General features: G+C 47.6%; 1 protein-coding gene across 6 annotated transcripts in view; it reads left to right on the forward strand.

Moving 5' to 3' along the window:
* The window catches only part of TRAPPC12 (trafficking protein particle complex subunit 12), an 88,043-nt gene that overhangs the window by 1,904 nt on the left and 62,941 nt on the right, over window positions 1–23,198 (forward strand). For 3 of the 6 annotated variants that reach the window (XM_078778151.1, XM_078778150.1, XM_068116997.2), the window contains exons 2-6: window positions 6,637–6,699; window positions 10,612–11,518; window positions 16,360–16,607; window positions 16,922–17,038; window positions 17,134–17,247. In XM_078778151.1, the coding sequence (XP_078634277.1) occupies window positions 10,630–11,518; window positions 16,360–16,607; window positions 16,922–17,038; window positions 17,134–17,247 (1,368 nt within the window). In that variant the 5' untranslated portion in view covers window positions 6,637–6,699; window positions 10,612–10,629. Of the gene's footprint in view, window positions 1–6,606; window positions 6,700–10,611; window positions 11,519–16,320; window positions 16,608–16,921; window positions 17,039–17,133; window positions 17,248–23,198 lie in introns of all 6 variants that reach the window. The other 3 variants (XM_068116996.2, XM_078778148.1, XM_078778149.1) reach the window with 2 other exon arrangements.

Raw genomic sequence — 23,198 nt, forward strand, 5'->3', positions numbered from 1 at the left:
CCGGGTACGGCATCACGTATCCCTGTGTCCCCGGCGTCGGAGGCGCCATCAGGGTCGGGTGACGAAGGGGGTAACTCCAAGTCGTCGGGCCCAGGTAGACCCGGCGAGGGGAGAGTCGGTAGACTTTCGGCGATGGGAGCGTCGGGAGAGGCCATAGTCTCATAGATGGGTTCGGTCGGTCCGTCCGATTCCCTACTCAGGTCGGCGACCCCGCAAGGGGCAAGGTGACGGACGGAGACAGTAGTCTCACGGCCATCAGTCGTCATCACACGAGCATGATCAGGATTAGCCTGGAGAATCTGCACTTTGTCCACTAGGGGGTCGTACTTGCTCGCGCGAACCGCCCGTTTAAGGTAGGCCGGCCCGGGCCCAGCGAGCCAACTGGGCAAAGACCGTATACACCCCGTGCTCCTGGGGTGGTGGAAAAGTCGCTCGTGGGGAGTTTGGTTGGTTGCCGTACACAGGAGAGCCCTGATCGAGTTCAACGCCGCAGGTAGCGACCAAGCCCATTTATCGAGGCCCCGGCCGAGGGTCCGGAGGTTGAGCATGACGGCCCTCCAGATAATCCCGTTGAAGCGTTCGATCTGCCCATTAGCCTGGGGTCTGTACGGCGTGGTGTAACTAGAAGCAATGTTATTTTGGAGCAGATAGCCGCGCACCTCCTGAGACAAGAAGACCGCACCCCGGTCGGTATGGACATAGGCCGGGTACCCGAACATTGAGAACAAGTTCTGTAAGCATCGCATCACCATGGCAGCAGTCATGTCCGCGCACGTATAAGCAAAGGGGAATCGCGAGTACTCATCGACGATAGTGAGCAGATAGCGAGAGCCGCTCGACACCGGCAATGGGCCCTTGAAATCCATCGCCAAGCGTTCCCACGGTCGCGTAGCCTTAACCAGAGTCCCCATGGGAGGGTTATAGAAACGCGGTTTGATTTCCGCGCAGATAGCGCAGTCGCGACAGATACAGCGGATATCGTCAATCGAGTATGGGAGATTGCCACGCCGCACAAAATGAGCGAAACGCGTTACGCCGGGATGGCCCGCAGTGGCATGCAGCACACGTAGGCCCTCCAAAGAGGTGATACACGCGCATGTAGCCGGTCGTGATAAGGCATCGGCGGCCCGGTTATCCTTCCCCGGGCGATATTTGACGGTGTAACAGAAGTCGGCGAGTTCGATACGCCAGCGAGTGATTTTCTCATTCTTAATGCGCTGGGCGTGTAAGGTGTCGTACATGAACGCAACGCTTTGCTGGTCCGTGATGATTTGGAAGCACCGCCCGAGTAAGTACGGGCGCCATCGCCGAATAGACTCGACGATCGCATACGCTTCCTTTTCGACGGACGAGTGTCTCCGCTCAGCGGTGGTAAGAGTCCGTGAAAAGAAAGCCACGGGACGCCCCCCTTGGGAGAGGGTCGCCGCGATGGCCTGATCCGAGGCGTCGCTTTCGAGGACGAAAGATCCGCTCTCGTCGATTGTCGCCACAGCGGCTCGGGCGATGTCGGCCTTAAGGCCTTCAAAGGCCGCCAATGCGGCCGGACTCAGTGGGAAGGTGTCGCAGGCCACGAGGGGGCGAAGTTTCGCGGAGAAATTTTGCACCCATTTGGAGTAATGGGCGAATAGCCCGAGGGCGCGCTTCAGGGATGCCCGATCACAGGGAGGGGCCATGTCGAGCAAAGGTCGCAGACGCTCCTTATCCGGAGCGACAGAGCCATGGGTCACGGTGTACCCCAGAAGATCTATCGTGCGTAGGGAGTATTGGCACTTATCCTCGTTCATAGTTAAGTGATACCTCTGCGCGACCTCAAGGAAGCGCTTCAGATTAGCATCATGGTGCCCTTGGTCATATCCACAAACCGTAAGATTATCGAGGTAGACGAAAACATCGGTTAAGTGCTCCCGCGCAATGAGGTCATCCATGGCCCTCTGGAAACAAGCGACCCCGTTCGTTACCCCAAAAGGCAATCGCGTAAATTGGTACAACCGCTGCCCCGACTCAAAAGCGGTATAGTTACGATCCGCCCTAGAGATAGGGATCTGGTGGTACGCACTACGGAGATCGAGAGTGCTATAGACCGAATACTGGGACACCTGTTGCACCAGCGCGTCCATCCCCGGAAGGGGGTAGGCATCCAGCTGTGTAAAGCGGTTAATCGTTTGGGAATAGTCGATTACCATGCGTCTGCGGTGGGCCTCGCTGCGCACCACCAAGACCTGGGCGCGCCACGGCGACCTGCTAGGTTCTATGATGCCGTCTTTCAAGAGCTGAGCCGTTTCGTCCGCAATGAATTGCATGTCTGCGCGAGAGTAGCGCCGTGATTTCACCGCAACAGGGGTACAGTCAGAGGTTAGATTGGGGACCAGCGAAAGCGGCTGGATGTCCATTTTCGCTAGGGCGCACACCGCAAGCGCGTCGTCCGCCCCCACAACAACGTGTCAGGCCCACCAAACTCCATTACCAGACGTCCATGCAGCTTAAGAAAATCGTGTCCTAACAGAATATCAGCACATAAAGCGGGTAAAACCATAAGGTGTACATCAGGAAAAACCCGTCCCTTTAGCACGAGTTTCAATCGGCATTCCCCCTTCGTGCTGAGTCGAAGCCCCTGGGAAGCCATGAAGATCCGTCTCGTAGACCTCCAGATCCGCCATCCATGCCTGAGCACAAGTCGCTGGTCGATAAAACTATCCGTAGACCCTGTATCCACCAAGGCCCGAACACAATGGCCTTCGACCATGAGGGGAATAAGGGCTTGAGCCAGGCCAGACGAGGCTGCTGGGAGTGGGACTGAACCCCCCCGAATGGGTCGGACAAGCCTCACGGGTGGATCCTATGCCAGCAGCAGTTTTGCGGTCGTGGCCGGAGTATGCGTTGTCCATGGGGAATCCATTAATGCCATCAGAGGGCTTTCCCAAGCATTCCGGTGTTTCGCGATTCAAAATCTGACAATTCTGACGGGAAAAGGCCTCCGTAGTATTTGAAAACGCCTTTTGACACTTTTGGCAGGAAAAGGCCTCTGTAGTATTCGAAATCGCCTTTTCCGGGGTGAGGGCCACCGTTAGCTCGTGGACGACACGAGGAGAACGTTCCGCTGGGGCTTGGCGAGGCTTCAAAGCCCCTTGCGTGGCCCGGAGTTTGGTCAAGGACACGTACTTCGTGCCCGATTGAGGATGAGACTGTGGTGGCTGTCCGGTGACGCCCGCCAAGGACGTCTGAGCGCCCAGGGGCCCGCAGAGAGGGGCCCTCCCCTTCGAAGACGGGTAAGGCGCCGGGTTTCGGGCTCGGCTCGCAGGCTCCGCAATGAGCCCATTCAAGGTCGCCGCGACCGCGACCGCGCGATTCAATGAGCCGCGAGCCGCGTGCCGTTTTCCTGCACACTTTCGCGTAATGTCCCTTTTGCGAGCACAAATGGCATATAGCGTCTCGTGCCGGACACACGGGCCGGGCATGGCGTGGCCCCCCACAGAAAAAGTATGCGGCCCCGTGTAAGGCCTTGGGTCTAGCCGTAGTGGCAGCCGTCAGGACTGGGTCTTCCTCCGGAGCATCCCGGAGTTCCGCGAGCAGGTCCGCGTCCTCGGCGGTAGCACTCTCCGGCCGGGCGTGTAGTGTAGTGCCCGCCAAGAGGCGCGTGCGATCATAGGTGTTCGATTGCATCCGCGCTTCGGTGTATACTTTCCCTTGCTCGAGTGCCGTAGCGAAAGTCAGGTCGGTCTTCTCTAGGAGCTTGAGCCTTAGTTCCTGGGAGGAGACCCCTGCAATAAAGGCATCTAAAAGAAGATCATCCTGAGACTGCGCGGGAGTCCGTGGCTCCTTGATGCTGTCCAGCAAGAGCTGCCGGAGCTCCTGGGCGTAGTGGTCCATCGCCTCGTTGGGTTGCTGACGTCGCGTTAGCAGCAAATATCGTGCATACACCGGGCCTTTTTCCTTTATGTACAGCCGTTTGAGCTCCGCGATCGAGAGGTCATACGTCGCGAATTGAGCGATGGAATTGTACACCTTGTAGTCGATTTTTGAATGAAGCGTTGCTAGCTTTGCGGCAGCCGTCGGCGCGGTCTCAGGCTCCTCGAAATGATTCTCCAATGTTCTGAGCCAGTGCTTCAGTTGCAAGCCACCATCCGGGGCTTGCGGGTCGGCGCAGAATACGGCAACCGCCAGCGTCTTGTTGCCAGCCATGTCGGTAGATATAAATGGAATTAAGTGTTGTGGAAAACCAATCAGGTCCACACAACTTTAGTCCAACTTGTGGTTTAATTCCATTTAGATCATGACATCATCCTGTAATGCAGGAAATGCAATAAGTATACGATGTGGCATCACATGGGACCATTCATAACATTCAATGCAAGCAAGCTGGATATTCTATGCTGGCGTACCGTTAGCGAGTCTACCAGATGTAACGTGTCACAGGAGAAGTCTCGGAGCACCGTCCGCAGCAGCGGGTCTTATAGTCACGCCCCTAGCGGTGTCAACGAGCAGCGAGCATCACCTCGGGTTCAGTATGAATACGATTTCACTACAGGGGTGGTAAACCGGTGTCGGGGTGGTAAACCGGTGTCGGGGTGGTAAACCGGTGTCGGGGTGGTAAACCGGTGCCGGGGTGGTAAACCGCTGTCGGGGTGGTAAACCGCTGTCGGGGTGGTAAACCGCTGTCGGGGTGGTAAACCGCTGTCGGGGTGGTAAACCGCTGTCGGAGTGGTAAACCGCTGTCGGGGAGGTAAACCGCTGTCGAAGAGGTAAACCGCTGTCGAAGAGGTAAACCGCTGTCGGGGTGGTAAACCGCTGTCGGGGTGGTAAACGGCTGTCGGGGTGGTAAACGGCTGTCGGGGTGGTAAACGGCTGTCGGGGTGGTAAACGGCTGTCGGGGTGGTAAACGGCTGTCGGGGTGGTAAACGGCTGTCGGGGTGGTAAACCGCTGTCAGGGTGGTAAACCGCTGTCGGGGACGTAAACCGCTGTCGAAGAGGTAAACCGCTGTCGGGGTGGTAAACCGCTGTCGGGGTGGTAAACCGCTGTCGGGGTGGTAAACCGCTGTCGGGGAGGTAAACCGCTGTCGAAGAGGTAAACCGCTGTCGGGGTGGTAAACCGCTGTCGGGGTGGTAAACCGCTGTCGGGGTGGTAAACCGCTGTCGGGGAGGTAAACCGCTGTCGGGGAGGTAAACCGCTGTCGGGGTGGTAAACCGCTGTCGGGGTGGTAAACCGCTGTCGTGGTGGTAAACCGCTGTCGGGGAGGTAAACCGCTGTCGAAGAGGTAAACCGCTGTCGGGGTGGTAAACCGCTGTCGGGGTGGTAAACCGCTGTCGGGAAGGTAAACCGCTGTCGGGAAGGTAAACCGCTGTCGAAGAGGTAAACCGCTGTCGAAGAGGTAAACCGCTGTCGGGGTGGTAAACCGCTGTCGGGGTGGTAAACCGCTGTCGGGGTGGTAAACCGCTGTCGAGGAGGTAAACCGCTGTCGGGGTGGTAAACCGCTGTCGGGAAGGTAAACCGCTGTCGGGGTGGTAAACCGCTGTCGAAGAGGTAAACCGCTGTCGAAGAGGTAAACGGCTGTCGGGGTGGTAAACGGCTGTCGGGGTGGTAAACGGCTGTCGGGGTGGTAAACGGCTGTCGGGGTGGTAAACCGCTGTCGGGGAGGTAAACCGCTGTCGGGGAGGTAAACCGCTGTCAAAGAGGTAAACCGCTGTCGAAGAGGTAAACCTCTGTCGGGGTGGTAAACCGCTGTCTGGGAGGTAAACCGCTGTCGAAGAGGTAAACCGCTGTCGAAGAGGTAAACCGCTGTCGAAGAGGTAAACCGCTGTCGAAGAGGTAAACCGCTGTCGGGGTGGTAAACCGCTGTCCGGGTGGTAAACCGCTGTCGGGGAGGTAAACCGCTGTCGAAGAGGTAAACCGCTGTCGGGGTGGTAAACCGCTGTCGGGGAGGTAAACCGCTGTCGAAGAGGTAAACTATTATTGGCTGGGGGCGTGACTGTGCCACTGGTGTAGTGCCCTCTGCTGTTTTGGACAGGAATTTGTAATTTTTGTTCAGGGTGCAGGTAATAGCTCACCTACCTTACGCGAGGGACACCGTGGGATCTTTAATGTCCACCAATGAATGCTGGCAGACCGGACACTCCATCTCTCTATTTCTAATTTATTTATTTGTGATTCACACCTCACTTTACAGTCTCATGTACCTGAGTCACTTGTTCCACATCAGGGGGATCCCAAAACGAGGGAAAATGAAATTCGGCATGAAAGAAAAAAAAAAAAAAAAAAGAAGAAATTATATAAAGAACAGGTAGCTTACTCAACATTGCCTTGAGCCTAAGGACAGCCCCTTTCGTCTTCCCCCTCCCCTCCTCCAAACCCTCAACCCCACCCTCCCTTCCAAATTCCCCCACCACCTGCCACCCCTCGCCACATCCCCTTCATCAGTGATCATGCCCACAGCCAAACCTCGGTCACTTTAATCTAACACTGGCAGTTTCATCATGATTTGGGTGTATGCAGCATGTGCATAATTTTCTGAATAAAGTATATTCTGTAAATATAACCTGGTGGATTGGATGTTTTGTGGTGTACTATTTTACATTATGTGCCGCGAAAATGCTAAACCTTTTTTTTTATAGATTCAAAATGCGAACATGCTTGTATTCCAGGATGGTATTTGTTGGAAACACCTGATCCATACGGGAGAGTAATACCGACTCCGACTGGCAGGGGTCAGTAAAGCACTTATACTATCGTATGCCCCGTGTACATTGCACGATGCCACATTCACATTGCACTATGCCACATTCACATTGCACTATGCCACATTCACATTGCACTATGCCACGTTCACATTGCACTATGCCACATTCACATTGCACTATGCCACGTTCACATTGCACTATGCCACGTTCACATTGCACTATGCCACGTTCACATTGCACTATGCCACGTTCACATTGCACTATGCCACGTTCACATTGCACTATGCCACGTTCACATTGCACTATGCCACGTTCACATTGCACTATGCCACGTTCACATTGCGCTATGCCACGTTCACATTGCACTATGCCACGTTCACATTGCACTATGCCACGTTCACATTGCACTATGCCACGTTCACATTGCACTATGCCACATTCACATTGCACTATGCCACGTTCACATTGCACTATGCCACGTTCACATTGCACTATGCCACGTTCACATTGCACTATGCCACGTTCACATTGCACTATGCCACGTTCACATTGCACTATGCCACGTTCACATTGCACTATGCCACGTTGACATTGCACTATGCCACATTCACATTGCACGATGCCACGTTCACATTGCACTATGCCACGTTCACATTGCACTATGCCACGTTCACATTGCACTATGCCACGTTCACATTGCACTATGCCACGCACACATTGCACTATGCCACGTTCACATTGCACTATGCCACGTTCACATTGCACTATGCCACGTTCACATTGCACTATGCCACGTTCACATTGCACTATGCCACGTTCACATTGCACTATGCCACGTTCACATTGCACTATGCCACGTTCACATTGCACTATGCCACGTTCACATTGCACTATGCCACGTTCACATTGCACTATGCCACATTCACATTGCGCTATGCCACATTCACATTGCGCTATGCCACATTCACATTGCGCTATGCCACGTTCACATTGTGCTATGCCACGTTCACATTGCACTATGCCACGTGCACATTGCACGATGCCACGTACACATTGCACTATGCCACGTTCACATTGCACTATGCCACGTTCACATTGCACTATGCCACGTTCACATTGCACTATGCCACGTTCACATTGCACTATGCCACGTTCACATTGCACTATGCCACGTGTACATTGCACTATGCCACGTTCACATTGCACTATGCCACGTTCACATTGCACTATGCCACGCACACATTGCACGATGCCACAATCACATTGCACTATGCCACGCACACATTGCACTATGCCACGTTCACATTGCACTATGCCACGTTCACATTGCACTATGCCACGTTCACATTGCACTATGCCACGTTCACATTGCACTATTCCACGTACACATTGCACTCTGCCACATTCACATTGCACTATGCCACATTCACATTGCACTATGCCACGTTCACATTGCACTATGCCACGTTCACATTGCACTATGCCACATTCACATTGCACTATGCCACATTCACATTGCACTATGCCACATTCACATTGCACTATGCCATGTACACATTGCACTATGCCACATTCACATTGCGCTATGCCACAGGCACATTGCACTATGCCACGTTGACATTGCACTATGCCACGGGCACATTGCACTATGCCACGTGTACATTGCACTATGCCACGGGCACATTGCACTATGCCACGGGCACATTGCACTATGCCACGGGCACATTGCACTCTGCCACGGGCACATTGCACTATGCCACGTTCACATTGCACTATGCCACGTACACATTGCACTGTGCCACGCACACATTGCACTATGCCACGCACACATTGCACTATGCCACGCACACATTGCACTATGCCACGCTCACATTGCACTATGCCACGCACACATTGCACTATGCCACGCACACATTGCATTTTGCCACGCACACATTGCACTATGCCACGCACACATTGCACTATGCCACGCACACATTGCACTATGCCACGCACACATTGCACTATGCCACGCACACATTGCACTATGCCACGCACACATTGCACTATGCCACGCACACATTGCACTATGCCACGCACACATTGCACTATGCCACGCACACATTGCACTATGCCACGCACACATTGCACTATGCCACGCACACATTGCACTATGCCACGCACACATTGCACTATGCCACGCACACATTGCACTATGCCATGCTCACATTGCACTATGCCACGTGTACATTGCACTATGCCACGTGTACATTGCACTATGCCACGTGTACATTGCACTATGCCACGTGTACATTGCACTATGCCACGTGTACATTGCACTATGCCACGTGTACATTGCACTATGCCACGTGTACATTGCACTATGCCACGTGTACATTGCACTATGCCACGTGTACATTGCACTATGCCACGTGTACATTGCACTATGCCACGTGTACATTGCACTATGCCACGTGTACATTGCACTATGCCACGTGTACATTGCACTATGCCACGTGTACATTGCACTATGCCACGTGTACATTGCACTATGCCACGTGTACATTGCACTATGCCACGTGTACATTGCACTATGCCACGTGTACATTGCACTATGCCACGTGTACATTGCACTATGCCACGTGTACATTGCACTATGCCACGTGTACATTGCACTATGCCACGTGTACATTGCACTATGCCACGTGTACATTGCACTATGCCACGTGTACATTGCACTATGCCACGTGTACATTGCACTATGCCACGTGTACATTGCACTATGCCACGTGTACATTGCACTATGCCACGTTCACATTGCACTATGCCACTTGTACATTGCACTATGCCACGTGTACATTGCACTATGCCACGTGTACATTGCACTATGCCACGTTCACATTGCACTATGCCACGTTCACATTGCACTATGCCACGTTCACATTGCACTATGCCACGTTCACATTGCACTATGCCACGTTCACATTGCACTATGCCACGTTCACATTGCACTATGCCACGTTCACATTGCACTATGCCACGTTCACATTGCACTATGCCACGTTCACATTGCACTATGCCACGTTCACATTGCACTATGCCACGTTCACATTGCACTATGCCACGTTCACATTGCACTATGCCACGTGCACATTGCACTATGCCACGCTCACATTGCACTATGCCACGTGTACATTGCACTATGCCACGCACACATTGCACTATGCCACGCTCACATTGCACTATGCCACGTGTACATTGCACTATGCCACGTGCACATTGCACTATGCCACGTGCGCATTGCACTATGCCACGTGTGCATTGCACTATGCCACGTGTGCATTGCACTATGCCACGTGTGCATTGCACTATGCCACGTGTGCATTGCACTATGCCACGTGTACATTGCACTATGCCACGTGTGCATTGCACTATGCCACGTGTGCATTGCACTATGCCACGTGTACATTGCACTATGCCACGCGTACTGTGCACTGTCACATGTTCAATGCATGATGCCACGTCTACAGTGTACTTGTTATATGCACCTGTGCAGTGCACGTGCACGTGCACTGTGCCACGTGTACAGTACAACATTGCAAGTCATTCCCACAACTAAATTGTAATACCACCTCGCCCCCTAACCACCTCCAGGTAGTGCTGTACGGTACACATCGCCGCTGATCACAAACACCTACCTACTGTGTTTACTGTTTTTATTTTACAGATTTGATTAATTTAATACATCATTGTATCATTCCTTCCAATTCCCGATAATGCATGAAAACTTTGACAATGTGTGAACCGTACTCTGATATAAACTGTTTAAAGACTAGATAAGATGGTTATAACAAGCTATCAGTCCTTGGTAAAATATTGATTTTGATCATACTGTTCAGGTACACATGCACGTTTTGTTTAAAATTTAATACCTATCCATCTGTCTACATCTCCCAACAGCACACGTGCTTGGACATCATGGAACAGCTTTTGGACACTGACTCTTTTGGAGACATCACCTCTCCTGTGAGTGGGACCGAAGGTGCCAATCAAGAGGTCCCTGCGTTAACGGAAACGGTCGTTCTCGATAATCCCGATTTGGTTGTTCAGGAGGTTACCGTTGCCCCAGATAATGCTGAGAATGCGCCCTGTGAGCCCATGATGGAGAGTGTCCTCATTTCTGACTCTCCCAACAATAGTGAGGATGAAGTGACCCTTAACCCTTCTGAAATCACCGGAGCCGAATCGCAGCAGACATGCACGCCAACAGATGTTGCGCAGGCAGGAGCTGATGATTGCAGCCTCAAAGAACACCAAGCCAATTCTTTGAAAGTTCTTGACGATCAGGAAGCCGATGTTTCGACAGATGCGTCACCAGAGCTTGAAGGCCTTGAACCCGCCGAAGGTGGTTCCCAAGTGGACTTGAGAGTAGAACCTGCCGGACGCGATTTCACGGACGTTTTGACGACGGACGACGTTCCAGGAAGTTTGGGCGAAGAGCGGAAGATTAACGAAGATCCCCTACCGATTTGCACAATTTTTAACAAGGGCGCAAAAGGCAAAATGGCCGGTCCTGGGAAGGAAGAGGGCTTCCAAAGCCAGATGATCAAATCTCCCAGCTGCAGTGGCAGTCTCGAGGTTCAATCGAGCTCGCCACCGATCCACCCGAGTCCAAGCCTGAGCAAGTTCTTCGCTGAGGACAGCTCTGCGCCCGCCACTGGAGCAGACTTCTTTGATTCCTTTACTTCGACGTCCTTCAGTTCTGTGAGCAACTCCAATGCCCGGAGCGGCCCGTCGGAAGAGCACGGACTACGGGCGGAAGATGTGGCAGCACCTTTGCAGGCCACCTTCTCCTTTGGCTGCCCAAGTCGGTGTTTTTAATTGTGCTCATTGTTTGCATTATCTTTCTAAGATGTGTTTAATTCTTTAAAACAGTGATCTCAGGTTCATGGAGTTGCTTGTACATACATCACACGTGCAGGACAAAGACACGAGGAGCAACCTGCACCCCTTTACATGAATTACAAAGACACAAGTACACAATCAATATAACGTATTGCAAATGAACTTGTGACCTCTGGATCAGGAGCGAGGGGTTCAGATGGGAACACGAGCAGGTACACCAAACGGTATTTGATGTTCTAGTCAGGTTCACTATGTAACGTTCACTATGTTCACTATGGACGTTTAACGCAGTTGTACAATCTGTGCTAAACCAGGAAATTGTTAGTGATTAGCATTAGTGTTGTCCCAATCCGGCACCCTAACCGCTAAGCCAACACCGCCTTGTGTTGGCTTAGCCGTTAGGGTGCCAGCTTGGGATCCTAGGATCCTGGGTTTGAATCCCGGTCGATCGCTGAATTAACACCAGGGCGGTTGACTCAGCCTGTCATCCCTCTGAGGTCGGCAAATTGAGTATCAGTCCACTGGTAATTCCCTGCATGTCGCAAAAGGCGACTAACAGGGTTGGCGGCAGGAAGGGCATCCGGCCATAAAACATTGCTTCAAAAAGGGGACCACGGTGCCCAAAAAAATGGCCTCTAAATGCGGTTACTTTTTTTCTTTTCGTCTTATTGCCCTCGGTCAGGTAGATTGGAGGTAGCGCACTCGCCTTTGAGCTGTCTTGTCTGTGTTCAATTCCTGACCTGCTTGTAAACTTTCTGGTGTTTTGCATGTCGGGCGTTGTATCACTACGCTCGCCATCCCTCGGATGGACGTTACGCCGGGTATCCTGTCGGCTAGTATTATCGGTGGAAGTTGAAGATCCGAAGGGGGGCACAACTGCTTTCCAGGAAATAATTCAACCAGCAGCCAGCTGCTGCCTATGAATGAATGATTGAATGAGTTATGACTGTCCTGAAGTTGCTTGTCTGCTGTTTCACCAGTCGTCCCATCGTGTGTCGTCTGCCCCTTTGCCCCACTTTACTGCAGTTGTGCACACCACATTTCAGGTGAAACAGTGTAGCCACCATGATGGGAGCCAATGAGCAGTTGTGGTTGTTATTGGCTTTTTACCCTCGCCAGAGGAGAGGGTATTGTATTTGAGTCCGTTTGTTTGTCTGTCTGTCTCTGTCTGTCTGTTTGTTACTTGCAAAATCGAAGATTTTTCAAGTATATTGTTCGTTTGCGTTTGTTATTACCTCCGCCACCAAAGGTGGATGGAGATTATGTTTCACCCCTGTCTGTTTGTCTGTTTGTCTGTCTGTTTGTGAACAAAATATCTCAAAAAGTTGTGGACGGATTTGGACGAAACTTTTTGGACAGGTTGTGTGTGTGACAAGGAAGAATCGATTCAATTTCGGTGAAGATCCGGATCCAGCTAGTACAATTTTTAAAGTGATTCTTCACCATTGAGTGATACGACCAACCAGGCGGCGGTATGCTCTCTACTGAGTGCCGTTCTAGTTACATCCGCCACCAACAGTGGAAAAAGATTATGGTTTCACCCCTGTCTGTTTGTCCGTTTGTTTGTTTGTCACTTGCAAAATCGAAGATTTTTCAAGTATATTGGTCGGTTGTGTTTGTGACTCTGTTAGTTTGTCACCGGCCTACAGGTCACAATTTTCAACCGATCTTCACCAAACTTCACCAAGTGGTAAGGTTGGTCAAATGCCAGAAGCCTATTGTTTTTGGGGTCAATAGGTCAAAAGGTCAACATAGGCCAAAGGTCACCAACTTTGCAAAATTTCTAAAATCCTCAATTTTCATCCGATTGACTTGAAATTTGAAGACCACTTGCATATCTGGTCATTGAATTCAACCACCAAGAATTTTTGAAGTCAACATTGGCCAAATGGTCAACATAGGCCAAATTTCTAAAATCCTCAATTTTCATCCAATTGACTTGAAATTTGGAAAGGACTTGCACATCTGGTCACTGAATTCAACCACCAAGTACCTTTGAGGTCAACATAGGCCAAAAGGTCAACATAGGCCAAATTTCTAAAATCCTCAATTTTCATCCAATTGACTTGAAATTTGAAGAGGACTTGCATATCTGGTCACTGAATTCAACCACAAACTATATTTGATGTCAACATAGGCCAAAAGGCCAACATAGGCCAAATGGTCAACATAGGCCAAATTTCTAAAATTCTCAATTTTCATCCGATTGACTTGAAATTTGAAGAGGACTTGCATATCTCGTCACTGAATTCAACCACCTAGTATATTTGAGGTCAACATCGGAAGGTCAACATAGGCCACATTTCTAAAATCCTAAATTTTCATCTAATTGATGTGAAATTTGAAGAGGACTTGCATATCTGGTTACTGAATTCAACCACCAAGTATTTTTGAGGTCACCATAGGCCAAAAGGTCAACATAGGCCATCATGTATCATTGGAAAACTTTTGGGGGAGGGTGGATTTTGCAAGTATCATGCTACGCATGACGTTTTCTTGTTCTGTTTGTTTGTTTGTCTGTCACCGGCCTACAGGTCACAATTCTAAACCAATTGTAACGAAACTTCACCAAGTTGTAAAGGTCGTCACAATTGAGAAGCCTATTGATTTTGAGGTCAAATTTTTCTGGAGGTCAAATTTCTAAAATCGCCATTTTAAATCCGATTGACTTGAAAATGTAACAGCTTTTGTACATTGATTCACTAAATTGGGAAACCAACTATTTTTGAGGTCAAAGGTCAACTCAAGGTCCAAACTTCCAAAATCATCAATTTTCATCTGAAAAACCATCAATTTTCATCCGATTGACTTGAAAATTTAACAGCATTTGCACATTGAGTAACTAAATTGGGAAACTAACTATTTTTGAGGTCAAAAGGTCAAATCAAGGTCAAACTTCCAAAATCATGAATTTTCATCTGAAAACCCATCAATTTTCATCCAATTGACTTGAAAATTTAACAGCATTACCATAGTGTCTCATTGAATTAGGAAACCAACTATTTTTGAGGTCAGCAGATCAAAGGTCAACTCAAGGTGAAACTTCTAAAATCATCAATTTTCATCGAAAAATCATCACTTTTCATCCCATTGACCCGAGATTTGATCAAGATCGGCAATTTAGATCTTGATGAAAGTGACAATTTGCTGGATCAATTGCAACCTTTTTGGGGGGAGAGAGAGGGTGTGGGTGGGGGGGAGGGTGAGGGGGGTGGATTTTGCAAGTATTGTGCTCTGCATGACGTCTTGTTGTTTGTTTTTAGTCTGTCACTTGCCTACAGGTCACAATTCTAAAATCACAATATAGAAGCCTATTGCTTTTGAGGTCAAAGGTTGAAGGTCATCTGGAAGTCAATTTGTTTTTTCTAAAATCACCGTTTCGCCAAATCGCCAATTCTTTTTTCTAAAATCGTCATTTTTTATCCGATTGGCTTTAAAATTGAATGGCATTTGTACATTGAGTCACTGAATTGGGAAACCCACTATTTTGATGTCAAAATGTCAAAGGTCAACTCAAGGTCAAACTTCTAATATCATGAATTATCATCTGAAAAATAATAAATTTTCATCGGATTGACTTGAAAATTTAACAGTATTTGCATAGTGCCTCACTCAATTGGGAATCCAACTATTTTAAGGTCAAAGGTCAACCCATGGTCAAACGTCCAAAATCATAAATTTTCATCTGAAAAATCGTCACTTTTTATCCTATTCACCCGAGCTTTGATCAAGATCGTCAACTTTAATCTTGATGAAATGGACAATTTGCTGGATCAATGGCAACCTTTTTTGGGTGGGGGGGGTGGGGGGGGGGGTGAATTTTATATGATTTTCTCTGCAACCGTTTGTCCGGTTGACAGGAAATTTTCACCATCGGTGCACCTCCACCTGTATAATTTTTGTAATGATAATTATGACGTCTTAGGTCACGTGGTACGGGCACCATCTTTGAAAAACTTAAAAACTTTTCCCCTCTAAATTTCCGAAAATGCTTCATAGAAAAAATTGAGACATGGCTCATTGTAGGGAACTCTCCATGCAGAATAACATATGTTAATGATTATGTCATTGGTGCCTTCATTATAATGTCATAATTCGACAAGTATAAAACTTCATCCGATCGAGATGAAATTTCTGGAGCATCATCTAGGGATAAATTGGTGGAGAAAAAAAAAAGTATGATGTCATTGGTCACATGGTTCGGCTGCCTTCTTGGAAAAAACAAACTTTGCACCTCTAAATTTCCAAAAGTGCTTCATAGAAAAAAAATGAGACATGGCTCATTATAAAGAACTCTCCATGCGGAATAACATGTAACAATGATGATGTCATCGGTGCCTCTATTATGGCTTCATCCGATCAAGATGAAATTCGTTGAGGGTCATCTAGGGATAAATTGGTGGAGAAAAAAATATATGATGAAGTCATTGGTCATGTGGTTCGGTCGCCATATTTGTTTTAACACGAAAGCCTTAAAAAACACTAAAAAGATGACCTGGCGAGGGTCTGCAATCTCTGATTGCTCTTTCTTGTTTGCTATACAATTTGGTTATAATGTGACCTGAGTCGGCAGTGCTGCATTGATAGTAGAGCTTTTATTGGATTAATTTGTATCGGTTGCTATTTCTTTGCAAGCGCACGTGTACGCGCACACACCCATGCATACTGTCCTTTCTGCTAACTACAGTGAGTCTGAGGACATGGTAAGACATTTGCTGTGTTCTTAGCACAACCCAAGCATTGTGTGTGTCCATGTCCATGCAGCGGAAGAATATATGGGTGTGTGTGTCCATGTCGGTGCAGTTTCCGATGATCCCAGTCCCACGCTGGACAATCCCGACTCCCCGAAACCCGTTGCCGTATTTGGGGGAGATGATGATCTCTTCGCCACTGTGCTGAATTCGAATGACTATGACCGTCGCCATGACAGTTGGCTGCCTTCGGAGGAAACTCGCCGCCTGCTCATTGCCATTGCCACAAAATCATTTGGGAGCGTTTTCGTCGAGAAGGAGCGATTGGCAATGCCGGGGCTAAAAGCTGAAGTTCCTCAGGTCATTCCTACCCTCTTGTAGGATTTTTGAAACACTAATGAATTTTTATTATTATTTTTAATCAACATGCTACATTCCATGGTTCATTTACCCCTAATATGTAACTGCTGCTATCTGTGTACTTGCATGTGATGTAAGTTCATGCATGTTAATGTGCATTAGGTGTGTTATTCCTGTTTTATGGATTTCCCTCGCATTAATTGTTTCACTAACCAATGGTATGTGCTCACAATGTCCAAGCTTGGGCTTTGTACATGTATCCAAAGTGGTAGGATTTGGACATTTTGGACTAAAATGCATGTTGTCGGTTGCAGGTCAATGCTGTGAAAGCCCTCGTTTCTCAGTTTGTCTCGGAGCAGAAAGCGGACCAAATGCAGACCTTAACGGCGAGCTCGGTGGAGCAGTCCATATCGGGCCTGAGGCAGCTGATCGTAAGAATTTCCCTAATGACGGAGCACACACTGGCCCTCTCGTTCTCACAGTTGATCCTTTCTGTGCCCAACTGACCCGATCCATGTGTTGACAGGCCACCGATAACTGGACGGCGGCTGCAGAGCTGGTGGGACGAATGCTGACGGCCCACGGACAGGGGTACAACAAGTGTGGTCATCCGACCAGTCACACTTCCGATTCTCTGCAGGTAGCTAGTACATAGTCCATACGGTTACACATGATATTTTTCATCTCCATAATATTGCCGTGTTCACCAGGGGGATTAAGATCCCCAAGGTGACGAATGGCCGATCGAGCTTTAACTCCGAGGCGTTCACTCAAATTATGGTGGTGTTAGCTTTTCAGCACGATCGAGGGTGGAGGGTGACGAGCCTTACCTGCGCGGGTTTCACTTGGCGTCCTCGGACCCACGATAATTAAACAAGACCGACGAGCAAGTAAAATTCAACAAACAATGGTTTAATAAAAGAAATGCAGGCAACAAGAAATGCACGGTAAAACTAATTCCTAAATTGGGGCGCCCCTCACGGACTCATGAAACAGACACAGGGAGAGATAAATGAAAATAAATGCATAGTGTTTGTGTGTACTCGGCTATGAGCGGCCCTCAAACCCCGTCGGCCCTCGAACGGGTCCCTGAGTCCGTGCGTGGAAAAACAGGCCTTGGTGCGCAGCTGCGTTCACCCCAGCCGCCGAACATGAAGTGAGCAGGCCCTCGTTCCTTCCTCGTCGTCTACTCCACAAAGCACCGAGGTGGGACAAGAGAAGGATGCGTCCGCCCAGAGTGTGCCAGCCACGAACCAAGAGCGTCAGAGTACATGACCTGCGACCGCCTGCCACAAACGTTGAAACCAAGAGAGGAATAATAAAATGAGACTGTTCGTACTGTATGTCGGCCAAGAGAGAGAAAATGTGCGACTGCACGCTATGAAGGCCAGCCTGGAGAGAGAGAAAATGGCGGTCCTCAGCACACTGGATATATAGGCAATTTTGCGGTGTTTCATGCCGGGACTTTTGACGCAATATTTTAAACTCCGATAATGTAGCAAGCAAGAAATCATGCTTTTTGTTCTTAACATCTGTAGGTCTTGACGTGAGATAGACCTTTCTTCTAATAGCTTAAATTTTTTAGATGTCTCATCTTTAAAAAATGTACACTTACAAAGCCAAAAAGGTGCTACAACTACTAATCTGAAGATCGTTACCTCAGTAAGAAACTGAAAAGCCAGTTTTGGAAAAGCATGTATTATCTGCACGCTGAGTTTCAAAGAGCCTTGTCCGTCGTCCGCGTTGAGTTTGATTAAATGGACGTCTGTCAGCTATCAAATCGCAACCAAAAAACATATTGCAAAGTGAATATTGAGCAATACAAAACTTGAGACTGAAAATAGAAGATAAGAATTCACTACTATACTATACTCTATCTATGTGATCGTGAGCAATTTCTCTAGTCTAGCAGTTAGTGGGATAAAATTTAGTTAACCCTCCGATAGTTCAAAACTTTGTGTGGGTTGCATCAGCCTTGATTTACACCATATTTCACATGTTACTCGCCTAGCTTCTTGAGCATATTTATTCGTTTCTTCATCAATCATGCATGCGGAATGTACTCAGACCCCTTGATAAATCTTAACCATCAAAAATAACACAAGTACAAACCTTTTTCCAATGGAGCCATGCACATTTTCGAACAAATTCTGCCAGATCGCGAACGTAGTAGAATCCCCCATCAGAAGCAAATTCACATGGAGCGACATTGAAATCTGTCTGGAATGCTTTGTTTGCAGCTGATGCAGCTTTTCTGATTTTTGATCCGGAAGGACATTAAATTAGCGATTCATCTTGTAGAGCACGCGCACGTTGACCGTCTGCATCTTTGGCAATTGCAGGGCTGATGAAGACATATCAGTTTGCATGGCAAGCAAGTCAGTGGTACCCAAATCTAGCTTTGCATCTGAAGAATCGTCAGCAATAGTTGATGTAACAATGGTTCTTTTTCGGCGTTTGAAGCAAGAAACCTCATCGGGAGGTGGGGCTGGAACTCGTGGAGGAGATCTTTCGAAGAGACCGACACATATTTGGCAGAAGTCACCGTTGCAATTTGTACGTGCCGCTCGTGAAGCTGATTCAATTCTCTGCTTTGCTGCAGAGAGCAGCGTTTGAAGACGAGGGGTTAAGTTGGAGAGCTTACAAGCACTTGAATTCGAAGTGGCCCCGTGAACTGCATTGCGCACACTCGTTGACATGGCAAACATAATGACAAAGGCTCTGAAATTAACAATGGATTGTATTCAGGGAAGAGTTGTTGAACTTGGGAAAGAAGAGGCTTGTTCTCTGGGAGATACATTTCTTTGTATTGTTTGAGCGATTGGGTCCACATTGATTTAGGAATTTGTCTGAAGCAAACCACACATCGTCGAATTCGATTATTTTGATGATCTGAAGATGAATTGTAATAATCATCGGGAAGCGGCGTCTTTGCATTTCTGGGACCAAGGTTTTGTTCCACGCCACCGCACACAGTCAGGTCTTGACCACATCTTCCACCACTTCTGTGCGTGTAGGCAGGGGATTCTGCTTTCATCTGAGGGATAAGCAGCAGCACAACAAACACTTCAGCCTTGTAGAATTAGAAGCTGTGAACAAAGTTAAAGCTTAAAGTCAACAGTGAATGAACTCAGCAGTGATTCCAACGAATACACTGTGCTCTCAAGTGGTAATCTACATTGAAAACGTAAACACAATTCCTAAAAAACATTTCGATCCTTTATGAGTATTTCATGCAAAATTTTCGACTTGCGTTTTGGAGTAAAGACCTACTAAGGGTAAGGAAAACGATGTCCGATTTATCAACGCAATCAAATGGAAGCACCAAAACAGCTTTCATAAGTTCCGACACACGAAAGTCGAAATACCCAGTGTCAGCCTTTTTGTTCCCCAATCTCGAACGTCATCTGATGACATCCACACGCGCTCCAATCAAAGAGTCCATCGTAGCAGTGCATCGTCCTGACCAATCCTCACCTCTCGGGTGGGGCCCCACGACCCTGCTTGCTTGGTGTTGCCATGACTCGGCTGGTGGCGTCAGTAGTACTTGAATGTCCTGGTTCCGGTTACTTTATTTAGTGCTATTAATTTAGGTGTGGAGTGCATGGCTGGTGTGGTGTGTGTCATAAGGAACAAAGGAAAAACCACAGAGGCATTTACATACAGGGAATGACCCTTATACCCTAACTAATTAACATAGCTCCACCCTTCTCATGGAGACAATAAATTATACAACCTTACCGGACAAACGGAGCTGACTTAAGGTACAGGTTTCTTCTTCTTCTTCATGACAGTCGGAGCACACTACCTTATGCAATCCTACCTGGCCCGAAGGTATTTCATTGGTACCCCCCACAAACGTAACAATATTTATTTGCTCCCAAGTTGTCCACACAGTACAATGCATGAACACGAAAGAGAGAGAAGGTGCCATGAGTCCCAGAAAACATTTCTTTTGTTGGGCACACACAAAATTACATGCAACAATACAATGACTGATTGCATAACATTGAGTCAGAGACAATGAATCATGGTATATGGTAGTTGTCAGGTAGTGGTCGAAAATCAATTTTGAATTTGAGGCAATGCAGTAAGAATGGTTTGGAATCAGCACAGCTGCACATTAGGTTATGCATTGTAACATGAGATCAAACACTTGTTAAACGTGTGGGAATACAAGTAATTTAAAATCGAACATATGTGTGAATCTAGCTTGATTAAAATCGAACATACGTGTGAATCCAGCTTCATTAAAATCGAACATTCATGTGGATACAGCTTGATTAAAATCGAACATATGTGTGAATCCAGTTTGATTAAAATCGAGCATACATGTGAATCCAGCTTTATTAAAATTGCACATACACTACATGACCAAAAGTATGCGGACACCCAAACATCGAACATCTCATTCCAAAATAATGGGCATTAATATGGAGTTGGTCCCCTTCTTGCTGCTATAAAAGCCTCCACTCTTCTGGGAAGGCTTTCCACTAGATGTTGGAACATTGCTGCGGGGATTTGCTTCCATTCAGCCACAAGAGCATTAGTGAGGTCGGGCACTGATGTTCGGCAATTAGGCCTGGCTCGCAGTCGGCGTTCCAATTCATCCCAAAGGTGTTCGATGGGGTTGAGGTCAGGTCTATGTGCAGGCCAGTCAAGTTCTTCCACACCGATCTCAACAAACCATTTCTGTACATCTCATTCCTTGCTTTGTGCATGGAGGCATTGTCATGCTGAAACAGGAAAGGGCCTTCCCCAAACTGTTGCCACAAAGTTGGAAGCACACAATCGTCTAGAATGTCATTGTATGTTGTAGCGTTAAGATTTCCCTTCACTGGAACTAAGGGGCCTAGCCCGAACCATGAAAAACAGCCCCAGACCATTATTCCTCCTCCACCAAACTTTACAGTTGGCACTATGCATTCGGGCAGGTAGCGTTCTCCTGGCATCCGCCAAACCCAGATTCGTTTGTCGGACTGCCAGATGGTGAAGCGTGATTCATCACTCCAGATAACGCGTTTCCACTGTTCGAGAGTCCAATGGCGGCGAGCTTTACACCACTCCAGCCGATGCTTGGCATTGCGCATGGTGATCTTAGGCTTGTATGTGGCTGCTCGGCCATGGAAACCCAATTCATGAAGCTCCCGACGAACAGTTGTTGTGCTGTCGTTGCTTCCAGAGGCAGGTTGGAATTCGGTAGTGAGTGTTGCAACCGAGGACACGATTTTTACGCGCTACGCGCTTCAGCACTCGGCGATCCCGTTCTGTGAGCTTGTATGGCCTACCACTTCACGGCTGAGCTGTTGTTGCTCCTCGACGTTTCCACTTCACAATAACAGCACTTAAAGTTGATCGAGGCAGCTCTAGCAGGGCAGAAATTTGATGAACTGACTTGTTGGAAAGTTGGCATCCTTTGACGGTGCCACGTTGAAAGTCACTGAGCACTTCATTACGGCTCATTCTACTGCCATTGTTTGTCTATGGAGATTGCATGGCTGTGTGCTTGATTATATATCACTGTCAGCAATGGGTGTGTCTGAAACAGCCGAATCCACTAATTAGAAGGGGTGTCCGCATACCTTTGGTCATGTAGTGTATGTGTGAATCTCGCTTGATTAAAATGGAACATACGTGTGAATCCAGTTTGATTAAAATCGAACATAGTGTGAATCTAGCTTGAATAAAATCGAACATGTATGTGAATCCAGCTTGATTAAAATGGAACATACTTATGAATCCAGTTTGATTAAAATCGAACATAGGGTGAATCCAGTTTGATTAAAATCGAACATGTGTGTGAATCCAGCTTGATTAAAATCGAACATATGTGTGAATCCAGCTTGAATAAATTGAACATATTGTGAATCCAATTTGATTAAATTCGAACATACGTGTGGATACAGCTTGATGAAAATCGAACATACATGTGAATACAGCTTGATTAAAATCGAACATACGTGTGAATCCAGTTTGATTAAAATCGAACATAGTGTGAATACAGCTTGATGAAAATCGAACATACATGTGAATACAGCTTGATTAAAATCGAACATACGTGTGAATCCAGCTTCATTAAAATCAAACGTATGTGTGAATCAAGCTTGATTTAAATGGAACATACTTATGAATCCAGCTTGATTAAAATTGAACATATGTGTGAATCCAGCTTGATTAAAGTCGAACATACGTGTGAATATAGCTTAATTAAAATCAAACATGCATGTGAATCGGGCTTAATTAACATCAAACATGCATGTGAATAGCTTTATTCAAATCAAACATATGTGTGAATCCAGCTTGATTGATTTTAATACACACGTATTAATCAATCCACCTTGATTAAAATGGAACATAGTGTGAATCCAGTTTGATTAAAATCGAACAGATGTGTGAATCCAGCTTTATTAAAATCAAACATATGTGTGAATCCAGCTTGATTAAAATCGAACATACGTGTGAATCCAGTTTGATTAAAATCGAACATAGTGTGAATACAGCTTGATGAAAATCGAACATACATGTGAATACAGCTTGATTAAAATCGAACATACGTTTGAATCCAGCTTCATTAAAATCAAACATATGTGT

Source organism: Myxine glutinosa, chromosome 5 (genome assembly GCF_964187855.1).
Source record: "Myxine glutinosa chromosome 5, kmMyxGlut1.1, whole genome shotgun sequence".
Taxonomy (NCBI): domain Eukaryota; kingdom Metazoa; phylum Chordata; class Myxini; order Myxiniformes; family Myxinidae; genus Myxine; species Myxine glutinosa.